The 20,906-nt window shown below is 41.5% G+C and overlaps 1 protein-coding gene across 1 annotated transcript in view; it reads right to left on the bottom strand.

Annotated features, from left to right (window-relative positions):
- Positions 1 to 267: 267 nt before the first annotated feature.
- Positions 268 to 20,906, bottom strand: part of IFNGR1 (interferon gamma receptor 1) — a 29,296-nt gene continuing 8,657 nt past the window's right edge. The window contains exons 2-7 of the mRNA XM_065631338.1: positions 18,959 to 19,073; positions 18,383 to 18,555; positions 16,728 to 16,888; positions 15,822 to 15,999; positions 10,143 to 10,264; positions 268 to 3,682 (exon numbers count right to left, since the gene is read on the bottom strand). Of these exons, the coding sequence (XP_065487410.1) occupies positions 3,188 to 3,682; positions 10,143 to 10,264; positions 15,822 to 15,999; positions 16,728 to 16,888; positions 18,383 to 18,555; positions 18,959 to 19,073 (1,244 nt within the window). The 3' untranslated portion in view covers positions 268 to 3,187. The remainder of the gene's footprint in view (positions 3,683 to 10,142; positions 10,265 to 15,821; positions 16,000 to 16,727; positions 16,889 to 18,382; positions 18,556 to 18,958; positions 19,074 to 20,906) is intronic.

The raw sequence follows: 20,906 nt of genomic DNA on the forward strand, positions 1-20,906 counted from the left end.
AGAGAGAGAGAGAGGGAGAGAGATAGGGGGAGAGAGGGAGAGAAAGAGAGAGATAGAGAAAGCAGAATACTGTAATTGGCTACATATAATTACACAAACGCACACTATACGTATCTCCCACAAACGGTGTTTTCTGTTCGTTTTCAATAATGCTCAAGCAGACATGACACATGTAATGTGAACTGAACAAGCTTCAAAAGCAGATTTAGTCCTAAGTACAAAAGCTAACAGTAAGAAAAAGGTGAGCACACACGCACATTTGCCTTCTGAAATTTTCTTTTTAATTCAAACATTTACAGTATTTACAAGTAGTTTAGTTACAAATTTCACACAAGAACTAAAGTATGTTTCAGCAGTTCCATTGTGGATCATTAAATTTCTAAAGTCAGAAAGACTTCCATTAAACACTAGAAAACACTTTTTAGGCATAAAAAGTCCTAGAATGGGATCATGGAGTTTTTAGAAAAATGCACAGTAGCAAGTTATGGGGAAAAGAATGAACTGCGGACCCCTGGAGGTTCCACCTAGCTCAACAATTGCATTGATTCAGAGAATATTGAAAGTGTATTAATAAAAAATGTCTCCATAATTAAAGGACTGAGTTTTAAAAAACCATTAAAAAAAAGTGAAGGTCACTTATAAGATGGAAAGTGCTTTGTGCTTGGCTTGTTTGCTTTTAAGACATGCTGAAACTATTAATTTGAACAAAGTACAACGGCTTATTTACTAATAGTAAACTGTTTACATGACACCACTTCAGAGTACCTGGTGATTTCTAGCCTTGAAAAAAACAGCTCTTCTCATGCAAGTTTCCCTTCCTGCAACCTTAGCTAGTCAAGGACTACATACAAATATGCATGCTTGTTCTAAGCAACTGGGACACTACAGGACATCTTGATTTCACAGATGTCAGTAGTTTCAACAAGAATGATTTTTTTTAACTACATTATTGATTTATGTGGAAAAAGCATAAAAGCAGAACATTTGATGCTTCTGTGCCAGCACGCAGTACCACCACAGTGCTTCATTGTTAGTTGTACATCTGATGATAAAAAGTTACAATGACCATGCAAAAATGAGAACTAAAGAAATGTTGTCAGGTACTAGGTCGATGTGCTGTGATGCAATGTCTCTAACAGAGGATATAAGGTTTTGGAGTCTTAGATTCCATTATCTTTAGCAGACAGGAAGGGAAGAATGCTGAGCAGCCATGGCAAGCAAAAATCAACAGAAACATCTTGAAGTGGTGAAACCTACATGTGTTATACAGGACAGCTGATATATCTGTATAAGGCATGAATATTAAATAATTTTGAACCTGTAAATGTTAGCCACTAATACCTCATGCCAAGCTGTCATGCATGAATATCCAGAATTTAAGCAAACTACTATTGGCTACTTATTGGTTACACAGCCCACAGAAGACATACCTACAAGGAGGGTGATACTTCAGTGGCTTTTATGATTACGATTCAGAAAATTTAATTAAACAAATATATTTGACCTTGTAATAGAAAACAGGAAGAGCATATATATATTATACACATTGCATTGCACAAGGCACTCATATTGCTGTGCCTGATTTTCAGCTTACAGAACATCTTTCCATGATATGCAACTATTTGCCAAATTTTTTCCATATTTTTCTGTGTCATTGCTAATCAGTCTCAACATCCTTGTCTCTACTTTTATCCTAGCACCATATTATTAACTGAAAAGTCAATTTAGTTGAAATTTCAAGTGCAACTTAATTCTGATTTCCAAGGCCTTCTTGTAACACCAAGAGAGTTATTTCCTGCAGTGGAGAGATCTACACACTAGCGGATTCTGAGCAGTAAGTCACGAGCAATGCCTTCCAGGAACGCAACCCAGAGCATGCCATTATACAAGTCAATAGAGAGTCTCACTACATTTGAACGTAATGCAGAAGCAAATCAAAGCCAGCTAACAGATACTGAAGTCTTTCTAGTTGGGCTTTCCATTACACCATAAGTCTGGAAATTGCTGTATAAAATAACTTTATCTCAGGAATACTCATGACACCGAGAAATGCAAGGACCGAAGTACTAGGATACTGGTTTTCCTTTAAAACCACCAGCTATAACATGCACACATTTCTGATAATCCTACAAAAAAAAAGTCTTTTAAAATAAAGACAGTTTTGTATAAACGCAACACCTTGTGTCTGTAAAACAACTTCTTTTTCTGAACTAAGCTTCATTAAGAGCTATTGTAACCTTTACTGACAAACAGAAAATACCCACCAATTCCTGACTACAGGGAAATAACTAGATTGCAGGCATTATATTCAAAAGTTTTTAAATATAAAAAATAAAATGCTAATCCAATCCTTCAGTTTTCAAAACTATAACCTCACGCTACAAAATTCAGAGGGTTGCGAGACGACAACTTACAAACCATAACTTATCACAACACTTTTCCATTGCCCTGGGAAATATTTTCAGACTGAGGTAATTTGGTGTAGTTTCTGAATTATGTCATAAAGAGGGGGAAATTGCACTTATTTTCAAGCTGCTAGGAAACGTGTTTGGAAGAAGTATTGCTGATTTCTATTAAAAAAAGATCATACTGTTTTAAGAATTAGGATAAAAATGCTCTGGAGGAAAGCAGCCCTTTGAATTTTGAAAACATTTGCTAAAGAATTTGTGCAACCACCTGTTAGATTTTTCTTTTTTTCCAACGACAAAGAGCCAGCATGCTAATACAAGAGTTAATCAGAATGTGACATCTTTACACAACATATCTAGGCGATCCAAATGGACGCAGCTATACACAAATAGCAGCACTTTAAAAAAGAGCTTTTTAGTCACAGGACTTATGTTACCAAGGAAAAAAATGATACAGCTGGTGTTTTATACACCTCCATGAAGTTTGTTCTTCATAAAGTACTGTTAAAAAAAAAAGCAAAACAGAGCACCATGTCAAACAGGAAACAGAAGTGTTTGCGTATATCACATAAATCACTAAATTGATTATGAAATTTCCTTCCACTCTTTACAGTCTTCTCAGGTGCTACTTTCAGTCCCATTTAATCCCTCTGTATGATGTTGTTACTTTGGCTCAGAACAAACACACCTCATACATGTTCATGATAAAACACAGACTTTGCATAATCTTAAGTAATACAGTTCTTCCTGAGTTCTGGTTAAAACTTCAGCTATCCTGGTTAGTCAGTCAGCCTGTAACCATTCACAGGCTGTTCTTCACCAACATCTATCAACATATCTAATGGCACATGAGGCTTGTCATAGCCAGAAAACTTAGGACAGCTGCTTGGAATTACTGTTTGTTGTATTTCTGTGGCAGAAACCTCTGCACCTGAAGAGTTACTGGATGTATCCATTTGGCCACTGTCAGAAATGACATAACTCTCCTTTACTTTGTGGTTCTGTCCATCATCAGAAGATACCTCCTCTGTGCCTTCCTGGACAAACACCTCTTCTGCTTTCGCTGGTGACTCTGGGGGAGGAACAGAAGATGCTCCTTCACGGGAACTGTCAGGACTAACAGTTTCATCTTCTGGCTCCACCTCCAGCAAGGTTACTTCACCATTCACTGGCAATGCTGACTGGCCAGACATTAAGCTTATTACAGATGTGTATCTTGCCTCAGATCTTGAGTCGACAATGGTGTCTGTGTTCAGGTTTCTTATCACACTGACCTTAAATGGAGAAGGAAAAAAAAAAAAAAATCACTTTTAGTTCCACATAATCTACTAATTTATCTGGTTTGTATCAAAGTTTAGATGTTTAAAAAAAAAAAAAGACTCACGTTTATAACACAAACTTAGTCTCATTACAACCAATCCCAACAGAAATTAGCAAAATTAGAATCTGGCAAGGTCATTAGCCTGTATCTATGTCTTCAACTGTTTCATCAACATTTTTATGCAAGATCTCAAAAATGTTTTCTGTGTGCAAAAACATTTGCAAGGACCAAATCCACTTCATGTCACCCACTGTATTTTAAGTCATTTGAAGTTTGCAATGTAGAGGAAAATAGTGAAGGAAGAAAAAGCTGTAATGCTCTTCAACTAGTGGGGAAACCTTTCATACTCTATAGCTGATCAGTGTAACTTAAAAAGACTGTAATATTTTGTGGCAACTGTCTCAACTGTGATGGAAGCAAACTGTGGAAAGAGATCTTTAAAATGACATGAGAACTTTTATGCATACACAGTCGTCATAAATATGCTGGAGTCTCCCTGGTTATTTCTCCTGTGTTACCAAGCCCTCCCCCAAACTTTAATGTTTCACTTTGAAACCACTCCATAGGAAGAACATAACAACTCCTTCAATGGCCAGGCTCCAGCTTGTTTTAAATGATTATGACACGCCTTCAGGCTGTTTAGATTTTATTTTTTTTAAGGAAAAAGGGTGTTTTCAAGAATACATATGAAAAACAAAGGAGGGTAAATTTTCAGCTGTATGATGGTATACACTAAAGCTAACAGAAAGCATAGGGAGAAAGGGATACTTAATTAATAGTTCACTTTTCCAAATTTTACTATATATATCACAGACTATCAAGTGTTATATACAAGCTTATTTCTTACTAAAATGTACACAATTGCTGTTGCGATACTTGGTAAAAAAATAAATTGACTGAAAATACAGGTTGAGGCAAATTTGGAAGAAAGGGATGTAGGTACAAGGAGGAAAGGGGGAGAAAAAGAATTGTGTTTAAGAAAAGCAAAAAGAACCACCCAGTCTGTATTAGTGTAAGAACTCAGAGTGCCTTCAGAACCAGATGATCAAATCTGACTGTGCTTTTCAAAAATCTTCCTTGATCAAAAAGTTGTGAGGCTGTATCTTTACACTTACACCTTCAGAATCTGCTGACAGAATTTGCCTTCATCTCTCTCTGCAGCCCCATATCTTTCTCCTCAGTTGCCCTGGTATCTGCTGGTGGTGCTGTGGTTTACGCTGAATCAATGAAACTACTGTAGTTTACAAAAATCAAAAACAAACCAGCCAAACAACAAACACCACCACAAAGCGAACAAACACCCCCTGGAGAGCAGAGAGTTTTACGAACAGCTGTGTTAGCACCACTAAGGTGTGGTGATCCCCTTAGGAATCAAGGACTACCACTGGAAAACTAGTAAAAAGAGCATTAAGGTGGCTCCTGACACTGAGAACGTACCACACTACAACCTGTCATTCATCCATCATTCTCTCTGGATGTTCGTCTTCCATTATGCAGAATTGGTCAGAATACAATATCAAGAATATTCAGAGTACGTATGGAAACCACCCATTCATAAGCAGTGGATGCCTTAGTTGCAGAAACCAGAAAACAATCTACAATGTGTAGATACTGAAAATGTTATGAACAGCTAGTAGAATTAATGTGCCTTTTGAAAACAAGTTTATAGAGATATATGAAAAAAATATTGGATATTTCTGCTATCCTGACACTGACCTTGAAGGGACCAGCAGATGAAGGGGTTTTTTGGGGGGGGGGAAGTAGCAAAAACCTGACTCCAATAGTCATACAATAAGTGACAGGAGAAGGTAATTCTCTGTGCAAGCTGGAATACTTGACGAATGTGAATTAAAACAAAATGCTACAGAAACTATGGCTAAAAGCTGCATTTACAACTTCGCGTCTCTCCCCATACCAGTACATGCTATACTAAAGTTAAAACCAAAACCCAAGTTCTTGTTTCTGTCCTTTTGGGATTTTTACATGGCTCTAAAAATCATAGTCCTGAAATGTGTTAAGGGAATGTCTCCTACTCTACACAGGTTCTGCATTTCACAGTGTCAGCCGGCAAAGTTTAGATATATACCCCAAGAACAAAGTAAGCACTGTCTATAAAACTACATGCAAGATTTTTGTTCTCAAAAAGGAAACATGTTTTTCTCTTGGTGAGCTTTTGACCAAAGCAAGATGGTGCAGAGACATTCCTATTCCATGAAAGAAGGAAGCCATCAGAAAAAAAACAACGAAAAAACAACTCTTGTGGGTTTCCTGGTGCCAAAGGTTCTTTAGTAGTCACTGAGTCAAGATTACAAGACAATTTAGCAATTCATGCAGTTATTTCCAGCTTCTAAGAGAAGAATCACAGCTTACTACACTAACTGGAATGCCACTGAAAGCATCTCAGGTTACAAGGGTAATTAAGATACAGTTGCTGTTTGAAGAAAAGTATTTACCGTAGGTAAGGTAATATTTTTCTTTCATACACCTTATCTATTACTAGCAAACTGACAGCCGATGAGCTTAAGCTGGACATCAGCAATATTTCCTGGCACGTGCAGGTGCTCAGATATCTTCCTGTCTCCGCTGAGAGCACCTGAGCTTTCAGGTCTTTCACTGTCTCAACAGACTAGGGAAATGCACCAGCGGAAGTCAGGCTCAAGGATACGTATAAGTAACGTATCCCCAGACAGTTAAGGTAATCAGTAACTTCTTTCTTAACTTCCATTTCTAAGGGCTTGTCTACCTACAAATTCCAAGTAATTTTCAGGTGCACATTTTCTGGAGGCAAGTTTGAGAAGTCCATTTCCACTCTTATTAGGACCTTGACAAAACCTGCATGGCCTTTGCATGGTTCCACAACAAATTAATGCTGGGTAAACGTATAAATAAGAGACTATGTTACTGCCCTAGTGAAGCAGCTTCTCTCTTGTAAGATGACAATTATTTGTGGTGAACATCAGTCAAAAGTTACAGGACCAACGGCAGTTTCTCCAAATCAAAAATACATGTTGTATAAACAAAAAAGCCAGCCACAAACAAAATACTTAAGTGTTTCATGAACATCCACAAGCATTCTACAAATATAGCAAGAGAGCACAGCTTTGACATTCCTGTCAGGCTCAGAAAAGACACCAGCAGATAGCCGAAAAGTTGACTTCAGTATGAGCTAAAAATGAAAGTTGATTCTGTTCAATCGGTCTTTCTCTCATAGAGTGAGTGTTTTCTACCCACTAAAATATTTGCCGCTATTTAAAGGTAAAAGGCACTGAAAAAAGAGACAGTAAAGTTAAAGCAGAGGGAGACGCCCACAGTGTATCAGTGAATTAAGTACCAGGCTCCTTTTAGAGTGGATAAGCCCTTACCACAAATCTTACAACAAAAATGTAGCACAAGGCAAACCACACACATGACAAACTGGAATGACTGAAGATGCTGGGTGGAAGGAGATGACCTCTTTAAATACTTTCTGTGAGATAAATGAAAGAAAATGAACAGCTCTGACTACAGCTGGACTGCTGAAACATCAGATCTCTGTGATCCCACAGAAGACCATCATGATGAAGTCTTGTAAAGGAACCTGTCCAATTTCACTAGATGCAAATGCCTGGTAGGATACTACCACGAATAAGGATGTTTAAAACATTTACATGAACATTTTCTCTACGGAAGATAATAATTCAATGCCCATACTGAAATACATTTGCACTGTGGAAGTAGGATCTGTACATAACTAACATGTTATTCTTGGGAATCACAAACTGAAGAGACAAGGTCTCGAGATCTAAATGCCACTGGATTTTTTTTTTCTTTTCTTTGGGTAAATGAGACTCTAAGGCAGCTGCTTGATAGTTACTCTTTCTTATTTTTCTTTCTGCTGGACAATTCCAACTTGCTGAAAGTTACTCAAATGATGTTTTAGCATCTACTTAAAGCCACCAGGAAGGAGATCACTGGAAGGCAGCAGTCCTAATGTAGGACACGGGCAGAAAAACTCCCTAGATGTTTCATTTTCAGACAAACTCAGGTAAAGCATGATGGTCATAATCTGTATGGAAAGAAATGTCTAGTACACATTCAACGGTCAGTGACAGGCTCTCAGCTCCAAGATATCTACAGAGATAACTTCATATCATTAAACTTACTATGAATATTAATTATTTACATAATTTATTCATTATTTTATGTTATTAATTTTCAGTATAAAGACAATCAATAATTATTCATAACTCATTAATTATTCTTTTAACTTTCCCACATTATTCATATCACCTGTATTGAAAATATCCTTATAAGCTCTGCAATTTATATTTGTCACTAGAGACTTAAATGGGAATGGACAGAATCACAGGATATCCTGAGTTGGAGGGGACCCACAAGGATCATAGAGGTCAACTCCTGACTCAGGGCATCCTAGAAGTTAAACCATACATCTAAGAGCATGGTCCAAATGCTTCTTGAACATCGACGGGCTCGGGGCCATGACCATATATCCCTGGTGAACCTGCCTCAGCGCTCGACCACCCAGGTAACACTCTTTATGAATAGCTATAGTTTTCATTCAGCTCCTTAGCAACAAGGCATGATGTGGAATGTGAATCAGACTGTGGTATACTGGAACCCAAGAATCACAAGATAACATATAGCCCAGTAAACCGAAAACATGGGCACACAAAGGAGTTTCTACAAGGTCAGCCAGAGTGTGAACTTGGAGCACGTATCAGGAAGATCACAGGAGTTAGGGAGCACACATTCTATTTGTGTGATATTCTTTTTCCTGATTCTTTGGGAAGTGCTACTGGGAAGCCAGAGTACCTATGGATCCATTGAACACAGCACCGTCATTTCGGATGAGCTGTCTTCTGCTATAATGAACGGTCTTCACAAGAATTACTCTGTGTGTACAGGATGTAATGTTATGTATTCAGACAGATACTGGTGTGATGATGAAAGATGTCTCCACTGTCTCACTTTTTCTACAGGCCTGTGCGTTTTGGTACTGCGGTATAGTGGCAGATTTCATCAGACAGGTTTCTCTCACCTGATTTTTAACGTCTACAATGTGAATGGCTATCTCTGAACTAGTTTCATGGCTCCATCACAGTCCATGGAAAGAAACAGGCATTTGAGAGAGACCAGACATGCACATTATTTTAGAATGAGATTAATCACCTTATGCTGCACAAATTCATGGACGAGATTATTGTTTACTATCAAGAGACCCACCTAGTATCATTGGCTTGGAGATCTCCATTTAGCCAGAGTAATCTCACCTCCTAATATTCTACTACGAAGAAAGCAGGCTCCAGGAAGAGCTACCCTGCAACTATGAGGGAGGCAATTTAAAGGGTCTTGTAGTTGAAGAGCATAGAATTGAAGATCATCGCCTCTTCTCTCTACAAGTCTTACGAGACTTCCTGCATCCGCTGAAAAGATACTCTTGACAGGATTACCATTTACTACTGCCTCACATGGCAGTTCTTGAAAGCTGTTGCAACTGCTGCTGATTGTTCAGTTGCTGTGACGAATGAGACACCAGGAAGGCATTATATTATAAACAGTACTTGTCAGATACTCCACTCTTGCCTGATGGGAAAGCAAGGAGTGCTGCTGCTGCTCTTTGAGGAATATCCACTCTGTTGCCAAAGGATGGCTACAGGGAGCTTTTAAGGCAGAGTAGCTACTGACCTCTCTTCCCTGTGACTGCTCAGTGTGAGAACAGACTTCCTTGGTTACTCTTCCCTCTTCCTACAGCACTATTACTCCTCTCCCCTGGCTTCCCTTACTCTGCATACCGCTTTAAGAGCACTTAGCAGTATTGCAATATTACCATGTAATGAATGAATCTCACAGGTGTCCAGTGACAAGAGGAAACAGGCACAAACTGAAACGCATGGAATTTTATCTGAATGTAAGAAAACAATTTTTACTGTGAGGGTAGTTAAGCACTGGAATAGGTTGCCCAGAGAGGTTGTGGAGTCTCCTTTCTCGGAGGTATTCAAAACCCAACTGGACAAAGTCCTGGGCAACCTTCTCTCATTGACCCCACTTGAGCAAAAATGTTGGACTAGATGATCTCAAAGTTTCTTCTAACCTCAGCGATTCTGTGGTTCTGTGTCTCCAGTACTAGAAGGAACACAAACCTGTCTAGGTACGCACACATTGAGTTTTTAAAAACTAAGTTCTCAAACTAGATCAACTACAGCTGCTTCAGTTAAAGAGACTGACGTCTAGCCCTAAAACAAATGCAAGGCTGGTTGTAGAGGCTGTCAGAATATTAGACTGGTATAAATCCTAAACATGTATGAGACCATGGTGTAAAAAAAAAAAAAAAAAAAGGCATTAAGATGTCATTGTTATAAAAGTCACCTAGTTGGATACTAAAAATACGATGCAGATAAGAAGTCTGAACTTACCAAAGATTTAGGCAGCTTTATGTTATTCTTCCTTAGTTTCTTGCAGCCACAAATTAGACTCACAGTCAAAATTAGACTCAGGCCCAGAATAACACCACAGAGGATGAAGGTGTCTTCTGTGCCTGAGAAGTTAGAGCAAAATCTGTTAAGAAGTTTGGAAAAATAAACCACTGCTGTATCATTTAGAATAACTTCAGAAACTGTAATAGCTCAGAATGGTTAGCTGTAACATGTGAATTTGGCAATTTACCACCTTTTTTAACTCAAGAAAACATATTCATAAAGCATTATATCAAGTAAATAAAAATTAGAATGACAAAAAGTTTTCGATTTATATTAAAACAATCATGTTTTTATAGAGGTAAATGGATTTTATTACTAACTTTTTTTCCTTAGAGATAACAAATGGAAATGAACAGATTTGTACATTTTTCTGTGTGATAGCATACTGACATAATAATTACACATAACCTATGTAAAATAAAATTGTGAAACATTCCAAAACATGCAACTGTCAACTATCACTAGTAAGATTCCACTAGTCTGACTCTCCTTAGTGTCCTCCTCCTCAATCACACCCTGCTCCTGTGCACAGAAGAATGCACACGGCAACGGCGGGAGATTTAAAAACAGTTGAAAACCCGAAACTAGCACTCAGTCCCCAAGCTCAGCTGATCGGAGCCAGCGCAGCCAGAACCATCTCAGCAGATCCCGAGGAACAGGGCAGGGTTTGCGGTTCCTCGGGTTTCGGTTTCGTGCCCCGCATCCCCTGGCAGCCCTTGCGAGAGAGTGGCTGATGTGGCGTGGGCATTGCCACGGTGATGGCGATCGCACCCCTGCCCCTTGCCTTGAAAAAGCCTCCGAGAGGGCAGTGACACGTCGCTGCCCACCAGGCACTGGGAAGGGCAACCAGCTTGTGAGGCGGGTGAGTCCCACCCACACTGTGCTGCAGCAGCGGGTGCGGTAGCTCGTGTAGTAGGGCGCAGAGGTTGTCACTCCTTGCTCGTTAGACCCTCTCACCTATTGCCAGTGTCCCAGACTGCTGCCGACCATGGTCTCCTCCAGACAGAGAGCTTGTCACAAAAAGACTGTGGCAACCCAGACAGAGGCCCTGCCACGAAGCGTGGCTGTTCAGGTGTCCGGCTGCAGGGATTGCCAGAGCCTGCTGCTGCCGGGGGAGGGAGGCAGGCGCTCGTTCCACCTGCGTGAGGTGTGAGCAGGTGCAAGATCTGCTCAGTATGGTGGTGGAACTTAAGGGGGAGGTCGAGAGACTGAGGTCCATCAGGGAGTGCGAAAAGGAGATCGACTGGTGGAGTAACTCCCTGGCATGCCAGGCAGAAAGGCTCCAGGGGGATACCCCCCAAAAGATGATGGACCCCCCGCCCTGTCGGGCAGAGGGGGAAGACCCGAGACAGCCCTGTCGCTTTCGGGCAGAGGCAGGGGACCAAAAAGATGACAAGGATTGGAAGCAAGTTCTAGTTCGGCGTCACGGGCAAACCCCTCCCTACCCGCTTTGCTTCCCGAGGTGCCCCTCTGTAATAGGTTTGAGGCCCTGGATGTTGAAGGAGAGGTGGATGAGGATGTGGTGCAAGGCGCACCTACAAGGTCACATAAGAAGAGGCGACTGACTCCACATCTCAAGACTGCCTCCGATAAGAAAGAAAGAGGGGTAATTGCAGAGGGCCCAATATGCAGAGTTGACCCTCATCATAGGGAAGTTTGTAGTCTACCTGGAGCCCGGATCAGGGATATCACCAGGGCGCTCCCCAACCTGGTGCATCCAACAGACTAGTACCCACTGCTGATCTTCCAGACAGGTGGGGAGGAAGCTGCATCCCGTAGTCTGACAAGAATGAAGAAAGATTTCAAGGCATTGGGACGGGTGGTGAAAGAGTCTGGGGCTCAAGTGATTTTCTCTTCACTCCTTCCATTTTCGGATGATGATGTGGGATGGAATAGAAAAATTCAGTCCATAAATGATTTGCTACAGGACTGGTGCTGCAGGCAGGGCTTTGGGTTGGTAACAGCTGGTTTTATAAGACACCAGCCCAGACAGTGATACATGGGAAAGGTTTATCTCGCAGGGGCAAAAGGATGCTGGGGCAGGAATTAGCAGGGCTCATTTGCAGGGCTTTAAACTAGATTTGAAGGGGGATGGGGTTGTAGCTGGGCTTGCACCAGTGGGGCAGCACTCTAGAATTGATGAAGACCGGGAGGCCTCCCATCCTCCTAGGGTGAAATCGGTGTGCTCAGCTCACTCCCTGAAGTGCCTGTACACCAATGCATGCAGCATGGGGAATAAGCAGGAGGAGTTAGAAATGTGTTTTCAGTCAAGACATTATGATCTGGTGGCAATTACAGAGACATGGTGGGACAGCTCACATGACTGGAATGTGGTCATGGATGGCTATGTCCTTTTCAGGAAAGACAGGCCGGCCAGGCGTGGTGGTGGAGTTGCTCTTTACATGAGAGAGCAACTACAATGTATAGAGTACTGTCCAGGCACGGGTGAGGAGCGAGTTGAAAGTCTATGGGTGAGAATTAAGGGGCAGGCTGGCAGGGGTGATGCTGTTGTGAGTGTCTATTACAGGCCACCAGATCAGAGTGAGGATGTTGATGAGGCCTTCTGCAGGCAGCTGAGCGTGGCCTCACAGTCACAGGCCTTGGTTGTCGTGGGGGATTTTAACTACCCTGATGTTTGCTGGAAGGACTGCTCAGCCAGCCAGCCACAGTCCAGGAGGTTCCTCCAGTGCATTGACGATAACTTTCTGATGCAAATGGTGGAGGAGCCGACTAGGAGAGGTGCGCTGCTGGATCTCATCCTCACTAACAAGGAGGGTCTGGTTGAAGCAGTAAAGGTAGGGGGCTGCCTTGGTTGCACCGACCATGAGATGGTAGAGTTCAGGATCTCATGTGGCAGGAACAGAATACCAAGCAGAATTGCAACTCTGGACTTCAGTAGGGCCAACTTTGGCCTTTTCAAACAATTGCTACGGCAAATCCCACAGGAAAGGCTGCTTGAAGGTAAAGGAGACCAAGATAGTTGGTTAGCATTCAGTGACTGCTTCTGCCAAGCTCAAGATCAGAGCATCCCGACACGTAGGAAGTCAAGGAAGGGAGCCAGGAGACCTGCGTGGTTAAACAGGGAACTGCTGGGTAAGCTCAAGTGGAAGAGGAGAGTTTACAAATCATGGAAGGAGAGGCTGGCCACTTGGGAAGAACATAAGGCTGTTGTCAGAGGATGTAGGGAGGCAACTAGGGAAGTTAAGGCCTCCTTAGAATTAACCCTTGTGAGAGGGGTCAACGGCAACAGAAAGAGCTTTTTTAAATACATGGCAGATAAAACTAACACCAGAGGCAATGTAGGCCCACTGATGGATGAGGTGGGTGCCCTGGTGACAGAGGATACAGAGAAGGCAGAGTTACTGAATGCCTTCTTTGCCTCTGTCTACTCTGCTGGAGACTGTCCTGAGGAGCCCCGTACTCCTGAGGCCCCAGAGGAAGGCAGGGCAATTGAGGAGTTTGCCTTGGTTGATGAGGACTGGGTTAGGGAGCATTTAAGCAACCTGGACATCCATAAATCCATGGGTCCAGATGGGATGCACCTGCGGGTGCTGAGGGAGCTGGCTGAAGTCATTGCTGGACCACTCTCCATCATCTTTGCTAAGTCATAGGAAATGGGAGAGGTGCCTGAGGACTGGAGGAAAGCAAATGTCACTCCAGTCTTCAAAAAATGCAAGGAGGAGGACCTGGGTAACTATAGACCAGTCAGTCTCACCTCCATCCCTGGGAAAGTGATGGAACAACTTATCCTCGGTGCCATCTCAAGGCATATCAAGGATAAGAGGGTCATTAGGGGCAGTCAACATGGCTTCACCAAGGGGAAGTCATGCTTGACCAACCTCATAGCCTTTTCCAAGGACATAACCGGGTGGATAGATGATGGCAGAGCAGTGGATGTGGTCTACATTGACTTCAGTAAAGCATTTGACACAGCATCCTTGCTGCTAAACTGAGGAACTGTGGACTGGATGATCGGGCAGTGAGGTGGACTGTGAACTGGCTGAAGGAAAGAAGCCAGAGAGTCGTGGTCAATGGGGCAGAGTCTAGTTGGAGGCCTGTATCTAGTGGAGTCCCTCAAGGGTCAGTTCTGGGACCAGTACTACTCAATATATTCATCAATGACTTGGATGAGGGAATAGAGTGCACTGTCAGCAAGTTTGCTAATGGCACTAAGCAGGGAGGAGTGGCTGACACACCAGAAGGCTGTGCTGCCATCCAGAGACCTGGACAGGCTGGAGAGTTGGGCAGGGAAAAATTTAATGAAATATAACAAGGGCAAGTGTAGTCTCTTGCATCTGGGTAGGAACAACCCCAGGTTCCAGTATAAGTTGGGGAAGAACCTGTTAGAGAGCAGTCTAAGGGAAAGGGACCTGGGAGTCGTGGTGGACAGCAGGATGACCATGAGCCAGCACTGTGCCCTTGTGGCCAAGAAGGCCAATGGCATCCTGGGGTGTATTAGAAGAGGGGCGGTTAGTAGGTCGAAAGACCTTCCCCTCTACTCTGCCCTGGTGAGACCACATCTGGAATATTGTGTCCAGTTCTGGGCCTCTCAGTTCAAGAAGGACAGGGAACTGCTGGAGAGAGTCCAGCACAGGGCAACAAAGATGATTAAGGGAGTGGAGCATCTCCCTTATGAGGAAAGGCTGAGGGAGCTGGGTCTCTTTAGTTTGGAGGAGACTGAGGGGTGACCTCATTAATGTTTATGAATATATAAAGGGTGAGTGTCACGAGGATAGAGCCAGGCTCTTCTCGGTGACGATCAATGATAAGACAAGGGGTAATGGATGCAAACTGGAACACAGGAGGTTCCACCTAAATTTGAGAAGAAACTTCTTCACAGTGAGGGTGCCAGAGCACTGGAACAGGCTGCCCAGGGAGGTTGTGGATTCTTCTTCTCTGGAGACATTCAAAACCTGCCTGGACACCTTCCTGTGTAACCTCATCTAGGTGTTCCTGCTCCAACAGGGGGATTGGATTAGATGATCTTTTGAGGTCCCTTCCAACCTCTAGCATTCTGTGATTCTGTGTAACTGCTTTTATCAATTTTATCTCTTTTCTCTAGTAAAGTTTTAGGCCATATGAAGTAACATGGAAAATTTTGTAAGAGGTTATCAGAGATATAAAGTTGGGTCACTAGCTGCCTTTGTTTTATTTAATTAAGAAAAATATGTCAATACTTCAATTTTATGACCCCAAGTTGCTTCAAACTCAAGAAAGCCTATATACGTTTTCCTCACTGATAAGACTGAGCAAAAAGCCATTTCTTACGAGAGAGGGAGAGAGACAATGCTCCTGAGAATCATGTAACTCGGTGAACGAATAATTTGTTAATTACACCAATGATAAGGTGCAATGGAAACAAGTTTTGTTATACCAGTGAAAGAGGAAAACCACTCCAAAAAGAGCCAAGGTTACTTGAAAATAATACATGATCTTTAGAGGTCTTTAGACCTGGGAAAGTGCATTTGGAAAAGAATGACCATGCTTTCCCTTTTTTTGTATTCTCCCACAGGCACCCAAGTCATCCCGTGGCTATATCAGAGCTCAGATACTTAGTTAGAACTGATCCCCGGTCAGACTTAGTATGTTCTTACTAAAGTTTTAGAATCCTCTTACTCATTGTCTGCTTGAGAGGAACATGAACACAGCTTTCTTCTGATGGGGCACCAACCATCACATAGTACTCTAAAGTTCCCTTCGCTGAAACACAGTAAGTGGAACCTTCAGCAGGAACTGAGATATTGATGCTACATTTATGTATGGTACAGTTGTCTTCATGGAACACTTGCTTACTCTGCAAAAAAATGAAAGTTACATTATATCCTTTGACTCAATACAACAATATAAATGTTACAGTACATTCCACCACTTCCAAAACTGTTAGAACACTATTAGATGTGGCTCCTATATCATCTATATGCCTTGCAAAAGCTGTGTGAACTTCAGGTGTCAGCTTATGAGCTACTTTAAGGTGTTATATTTGATCAGACTATGGTGCTTTCAGCTACAGTTTGTGCTGTTCATAGTCTAGATTCGCATTCCTAATTCTCTTGTTAAACTTGTAGCTGGATGCATATGAAAAGGTAACTGTAAATAAACATAGCTACTATCATTTTCCTCAAATTCACCCTCCATGATTGCTAAATGAAGTGGTATCAATATCTTCAAAGGTAATCTTAAATGAAAGACCTAGACAAGCAAAAAGGGCACAAGTAAAGTTACCAATGTTTAAGCATGTATGCAGAAACAATAGCACAGGATCCAGTAACTATCTTGTGTACAGCTAATGCAATAAACTCATTTTTTGTTGTAAGACATCCACTTGGACAACTAAAATCCAGACCTTCCAGTCGCATATCTCACTGTGATGCACTTCACATTTTAGGGCTTCAATAGTCCTATGTTACGTTCAACTGTTTTCTTGGTATCTGTTTTCTCTGTGCGCCATAGGAATGAACTCCTTGTTTATGCATTTAAGGTAAACAAGTATTTATAAGTTGAAGTTTTCCCTTTGGAACTTACCTTATTTTCACTATCTCGAAAAGTCACCAAGTATGTGAGGTCTGAATAAATGTTTTCCATCCAAGGATGAAGTTCCACAGATGGGAATGCAGGATGGTAAATATCAACCGCAATTTTATTACCATCCCTTGAGAGACTCAGTTTTGGTGGTCCTATTTTTCCTGCAACACATTGCACCTTTGCTATTAGGCCAAAGCTTTCAACATAAAACATGCCACTTATAGTTAGTTTTCCAAAATTCATCTAAGATTTGAGAATAATTACATGTTTAGTTCAATGCTGTTAATATCACACAGCTGTGACACTCAGAAGTAATAAGACATTAGGATACATTCATGAATCTGCTTCTAAAATGGAAACGGAGATTGTCCATGCAGAATTTTACTGTTAAGCAATCCAGCTTTCCTATACACATAAGGTAACAAAAATTCACCTCACTGACAACAGAAAAAACTAACAAAGCAATTGAAATATATATGTGAATGAGAACAGTACACGAAGTACTGCTGACTAGATCCCACCATACATCACACTCAGCTAAAAACAATACCGCACTGAAACAAAAGCTATTTGAAAATCTGAAGAAATGTCATCGTGAGCAACAGTACTTGGGAAGCCTGATTTCCCATGGCAATGGCCTGCATGAATTTTTGCTGTCTAATGATCTGACTGAACACGAGTTTCTTGTTCAATGGGAAAAGGATTTTGTATCTCTCTTCCACACATGGCTATCAATTTTCTGGAAAGTGTCCAACTCAGCATTATTACCATGACTTCAGGCCTTTTGTCAAAACACTAGAAACCAGCCACTGATTCCAAATCATTAGAGTAACAAGTTGGGAGGAAATCATAGCAGAAAACAAATAAGGACTCTGCTCTTCCAGCTCCAGCAATGCAGAAATCCAGATCTGTCTATAGGACAAGCCCAAGTCAGGGAAAATCTCATGGGCAACATCCTGCCTGAAAGCTACATGTTGAGAATGGAGCAAGTACAAGAGGAAGTCTCTCAGTGTCTTCTCACTCTCTTCTCACTCTCTTGCATCTGCTTTGCACTGCCCATGCAATGCTGGGGCCTGCCCCACTGCTTTGGACAGGTTGGTCTGGAGTCTAGACACACAATTCACTTTTACAGTATTGATGTCAAAAACTGTGATTTCTCCTGAAGCAGCCCAAAGGATTTACATGAAGGAGTAACAGTTGGCTATCCAGCTATAATGGACTCCCGTAGCTCCTAGATAGTATCTAGACACCCGAAGCTGTCAGTACATGGGATTGTAGTGTCAAGCAAGGCATCACCAACCACCTTCAATGATGCCTAAAGGTCCACAGCTCCCAGCGGCAGTTTCCTACCCTCTAAACTGGTGTCTGGAACACCAGGCAAGAATATTGGAAGGAAGCCATCAGCATCACTTTCTTGCCTTTGAAAGTTTGGAAAAAAAATATTCAGATACCACAGCGAGGCAGCTAACAAGTCCCTGCAGAGGCAGAACTACAGAAGTCCCTACTGAACCACCATCATGCTTCATTTCATTCTGGACTCATGATTTTATAATATTTCCAAATGAGACACAATAATACAGCAAAAAGGACAATTACTAACATTTTAAATTTGGAGAAAAAAAAAATGATAAGGTTTAGTTTATGATGGAACTTACCATGCTTTCGCAAAATAAACTCATCTGTCTCAACATACTCAGACTGTTGTGACCCAACAAGAGCTTTAACTCGAAACCACTGAGATTCAAGGAGCCCATCTATTTCTCTTGAGAGATCACAAGAATGAGACGAAATGTTCACACACGTTGAGACAATCTCATAGCGACCTGGACTGTAGAAGAGATTAAGTAACACAATACAATTTAAATTGCACAATACGCTGACTGTGACAAAACATCTGTGAGGGTGACATCTGTTTGCTGGCACAGGTTGCCAAGGGAGGTTGTGAAGTCTCCACCCCTAGAGATATTCGAAAGCCATCTGGACATGGTCCTGGGCAGCCTGGTCTCAGTGACCCTGCTTGAACAGGGGGTATGCACCAGATGACCTCCAGAGGCCCCTGCCAGCCTCGATCATCCTGGTTTTGACAAATTTTGCCTGAATTTACACTTAGGCAACCTTCACCCTACCCGATTTCACCACATAGGAACAAAAGAATTTACCATGGACTGATTATTTTTATACGCTTCTAAAGAATATCAAGTACAGGAAATGACAAAAGAATATGAACTTACTTGTAAGGTTTGATTTCGACAATAAAATGAGGAGTTTCACGCATAGGTGGGTACTGCCAATGCAAGATAGTTCTGAAATTTTCCGATGTTACTACAGTCTGCATTGGTGAAGGCACTAGAAGAAATAGAACAATTGCACTTTGATAAACAGACCTAGTAGAACATACGAACAGTCAAATATATTTCTACATTTTGGAAAAGTCAACATGCTAGAAATGACTGGAAAAATAAGATGTAAAATCGCAAATACTTCCCCCCCAAGCAGACTGGTTTGTCACCAGTATGAACACACGAGCCCTACAAGCTGATTTATTATTCTTCTCTCCTACAGAGAGTTTTCTTCCTGTTTGCAACCCAGAACCTCAGATAATCCCATGCTCATTGAATCTAAGTCCATCAGATAGCCCAGTTCAGGTTCATAAACTGTGATGATTATACCCCTATGTTTATATTATATAGATATAGCAGCAGACAGACAGTATAAATTTAATGAAGTTAGAGAAGATTAGCCCAGCTCCTGTAGGTTTTTCTTTCTCTTCAGGAACTGTATCAGAGGTGAGGCAGAGAGAGAGAGAGAAGCTTCCAAAGCTGCAGTATCAGAGTCTGTGCTTCACAGGAGTGCTACTGGGTCCTACCACCTCCTGACTCAGCCTTGCCAGAAAACAACAAGCCTGCTGGGGAAAGCCTGGATTCAACATCCACTTCTGACAAAGCCGTTTTTACCACTCCAGCAGTCTTTTCAGAAAGCTGTGATGATAATAATAAACTACTAAGACTTGTAAGGAATTTGAAGACTGAAGCTGTAATGTAGTTCCATATACAGGAAAGCATTTGAAGTGACATTTAGTAAAAAACATTGGAGGTAATGTAGTAAGCGATACAAAAACAAAAAGCAGCATTGACAGTTTACTCCTACTGCAAGCTTCTGTTCTAAGCACTAACAGTGACAGAGATATCAGGGGGAGCAGCTGCAGGGGAAGGAAAATTATATAATTCTGTAACTATTGAAGGCTGTCACGTGGCATTCAGAAGGAGAAAAAAAAATGAAGGTCACTCAACTGATTTAAATTGTTACTTCTCAGCTTCTCAATGTCTGGTTTGGCATCCTTAATATTTTCTTACTATAACTTCTGTGAAATGTTGACAGGTAACCCATATTTGACCTGCTCTAGACCGCTGCTTGTTCACAAAGCAAATGCTCCAACTTTACTGCGATATATTGAGGGAAAGTAAACAAGTGTAACATCTTGAGAACGAGACCACAAAGATAACACTCTACAGAAAGTACTACATGGAGGCTGAAATATGCTATTAACCACAAAGACTTGATACACGTAACATACATCACTCTGCAAATGATGCTGTGGTTTAGTTACGTTTTAATACGTACAAAAGTGGTATTTCAGTTATTGGAAAAAGGGAACACAATCTTCAAATTCTCAACCACAAGAAAATAAAGGTGACAAGATGATAAAAGAGGTGTCAAAGCACACAAGTGTTTCTTCAAATATTTAGCTTCAAGGCATGGTTAGCAAGTCTTAGAAAATTTCACATTTCTGTACTATTACACAAACTACGCTTAACAAAAGAGTGGAAAATGAAATCCCAGAACATATTTGAACTTCCAGTAGAAGGTACATGGCTTTTAGTTATGTTATTATTTAGCACTATGCTCTCTCCTCCCTCATTCTTTCTCCCATCACCACATTTTTGTTTTTCTACACAGACAAGAGTTGTTACCCTGGATTTCAAGAGACCAAATTTTAAGCTACTCAGTAGTGGCCCCTGGGAATCTGCTTTTGAGGGCTTAGGGGTCCATAAGTGCTGGTCAGCTTTTAAGAACCACATTTTAAAAGCAGAGGGGCAGGCAATCCTACAGAATCATAAGTCAAGTCAGGGAGGCAGATGACCAGCTTGGCTGAATGGGGAATTGCTCATGGAGCTCAGG

This window comes from Caloenas nicobarica, chromosome 3 (genome assembly GCF_036013445.1).
Source record: "Caloenas nicobarica isolate bCalNic1 chromosome 3, bCalNic1.hap1, whole genome shotgun sequence".
Classification (NCBI taxonomy): domain Eukaryota; kingdom Metazoa; phylum Chordata; class Aves; order Columbiformes; family Columbidae; genus Caloenas; species Caloenas nicobarica.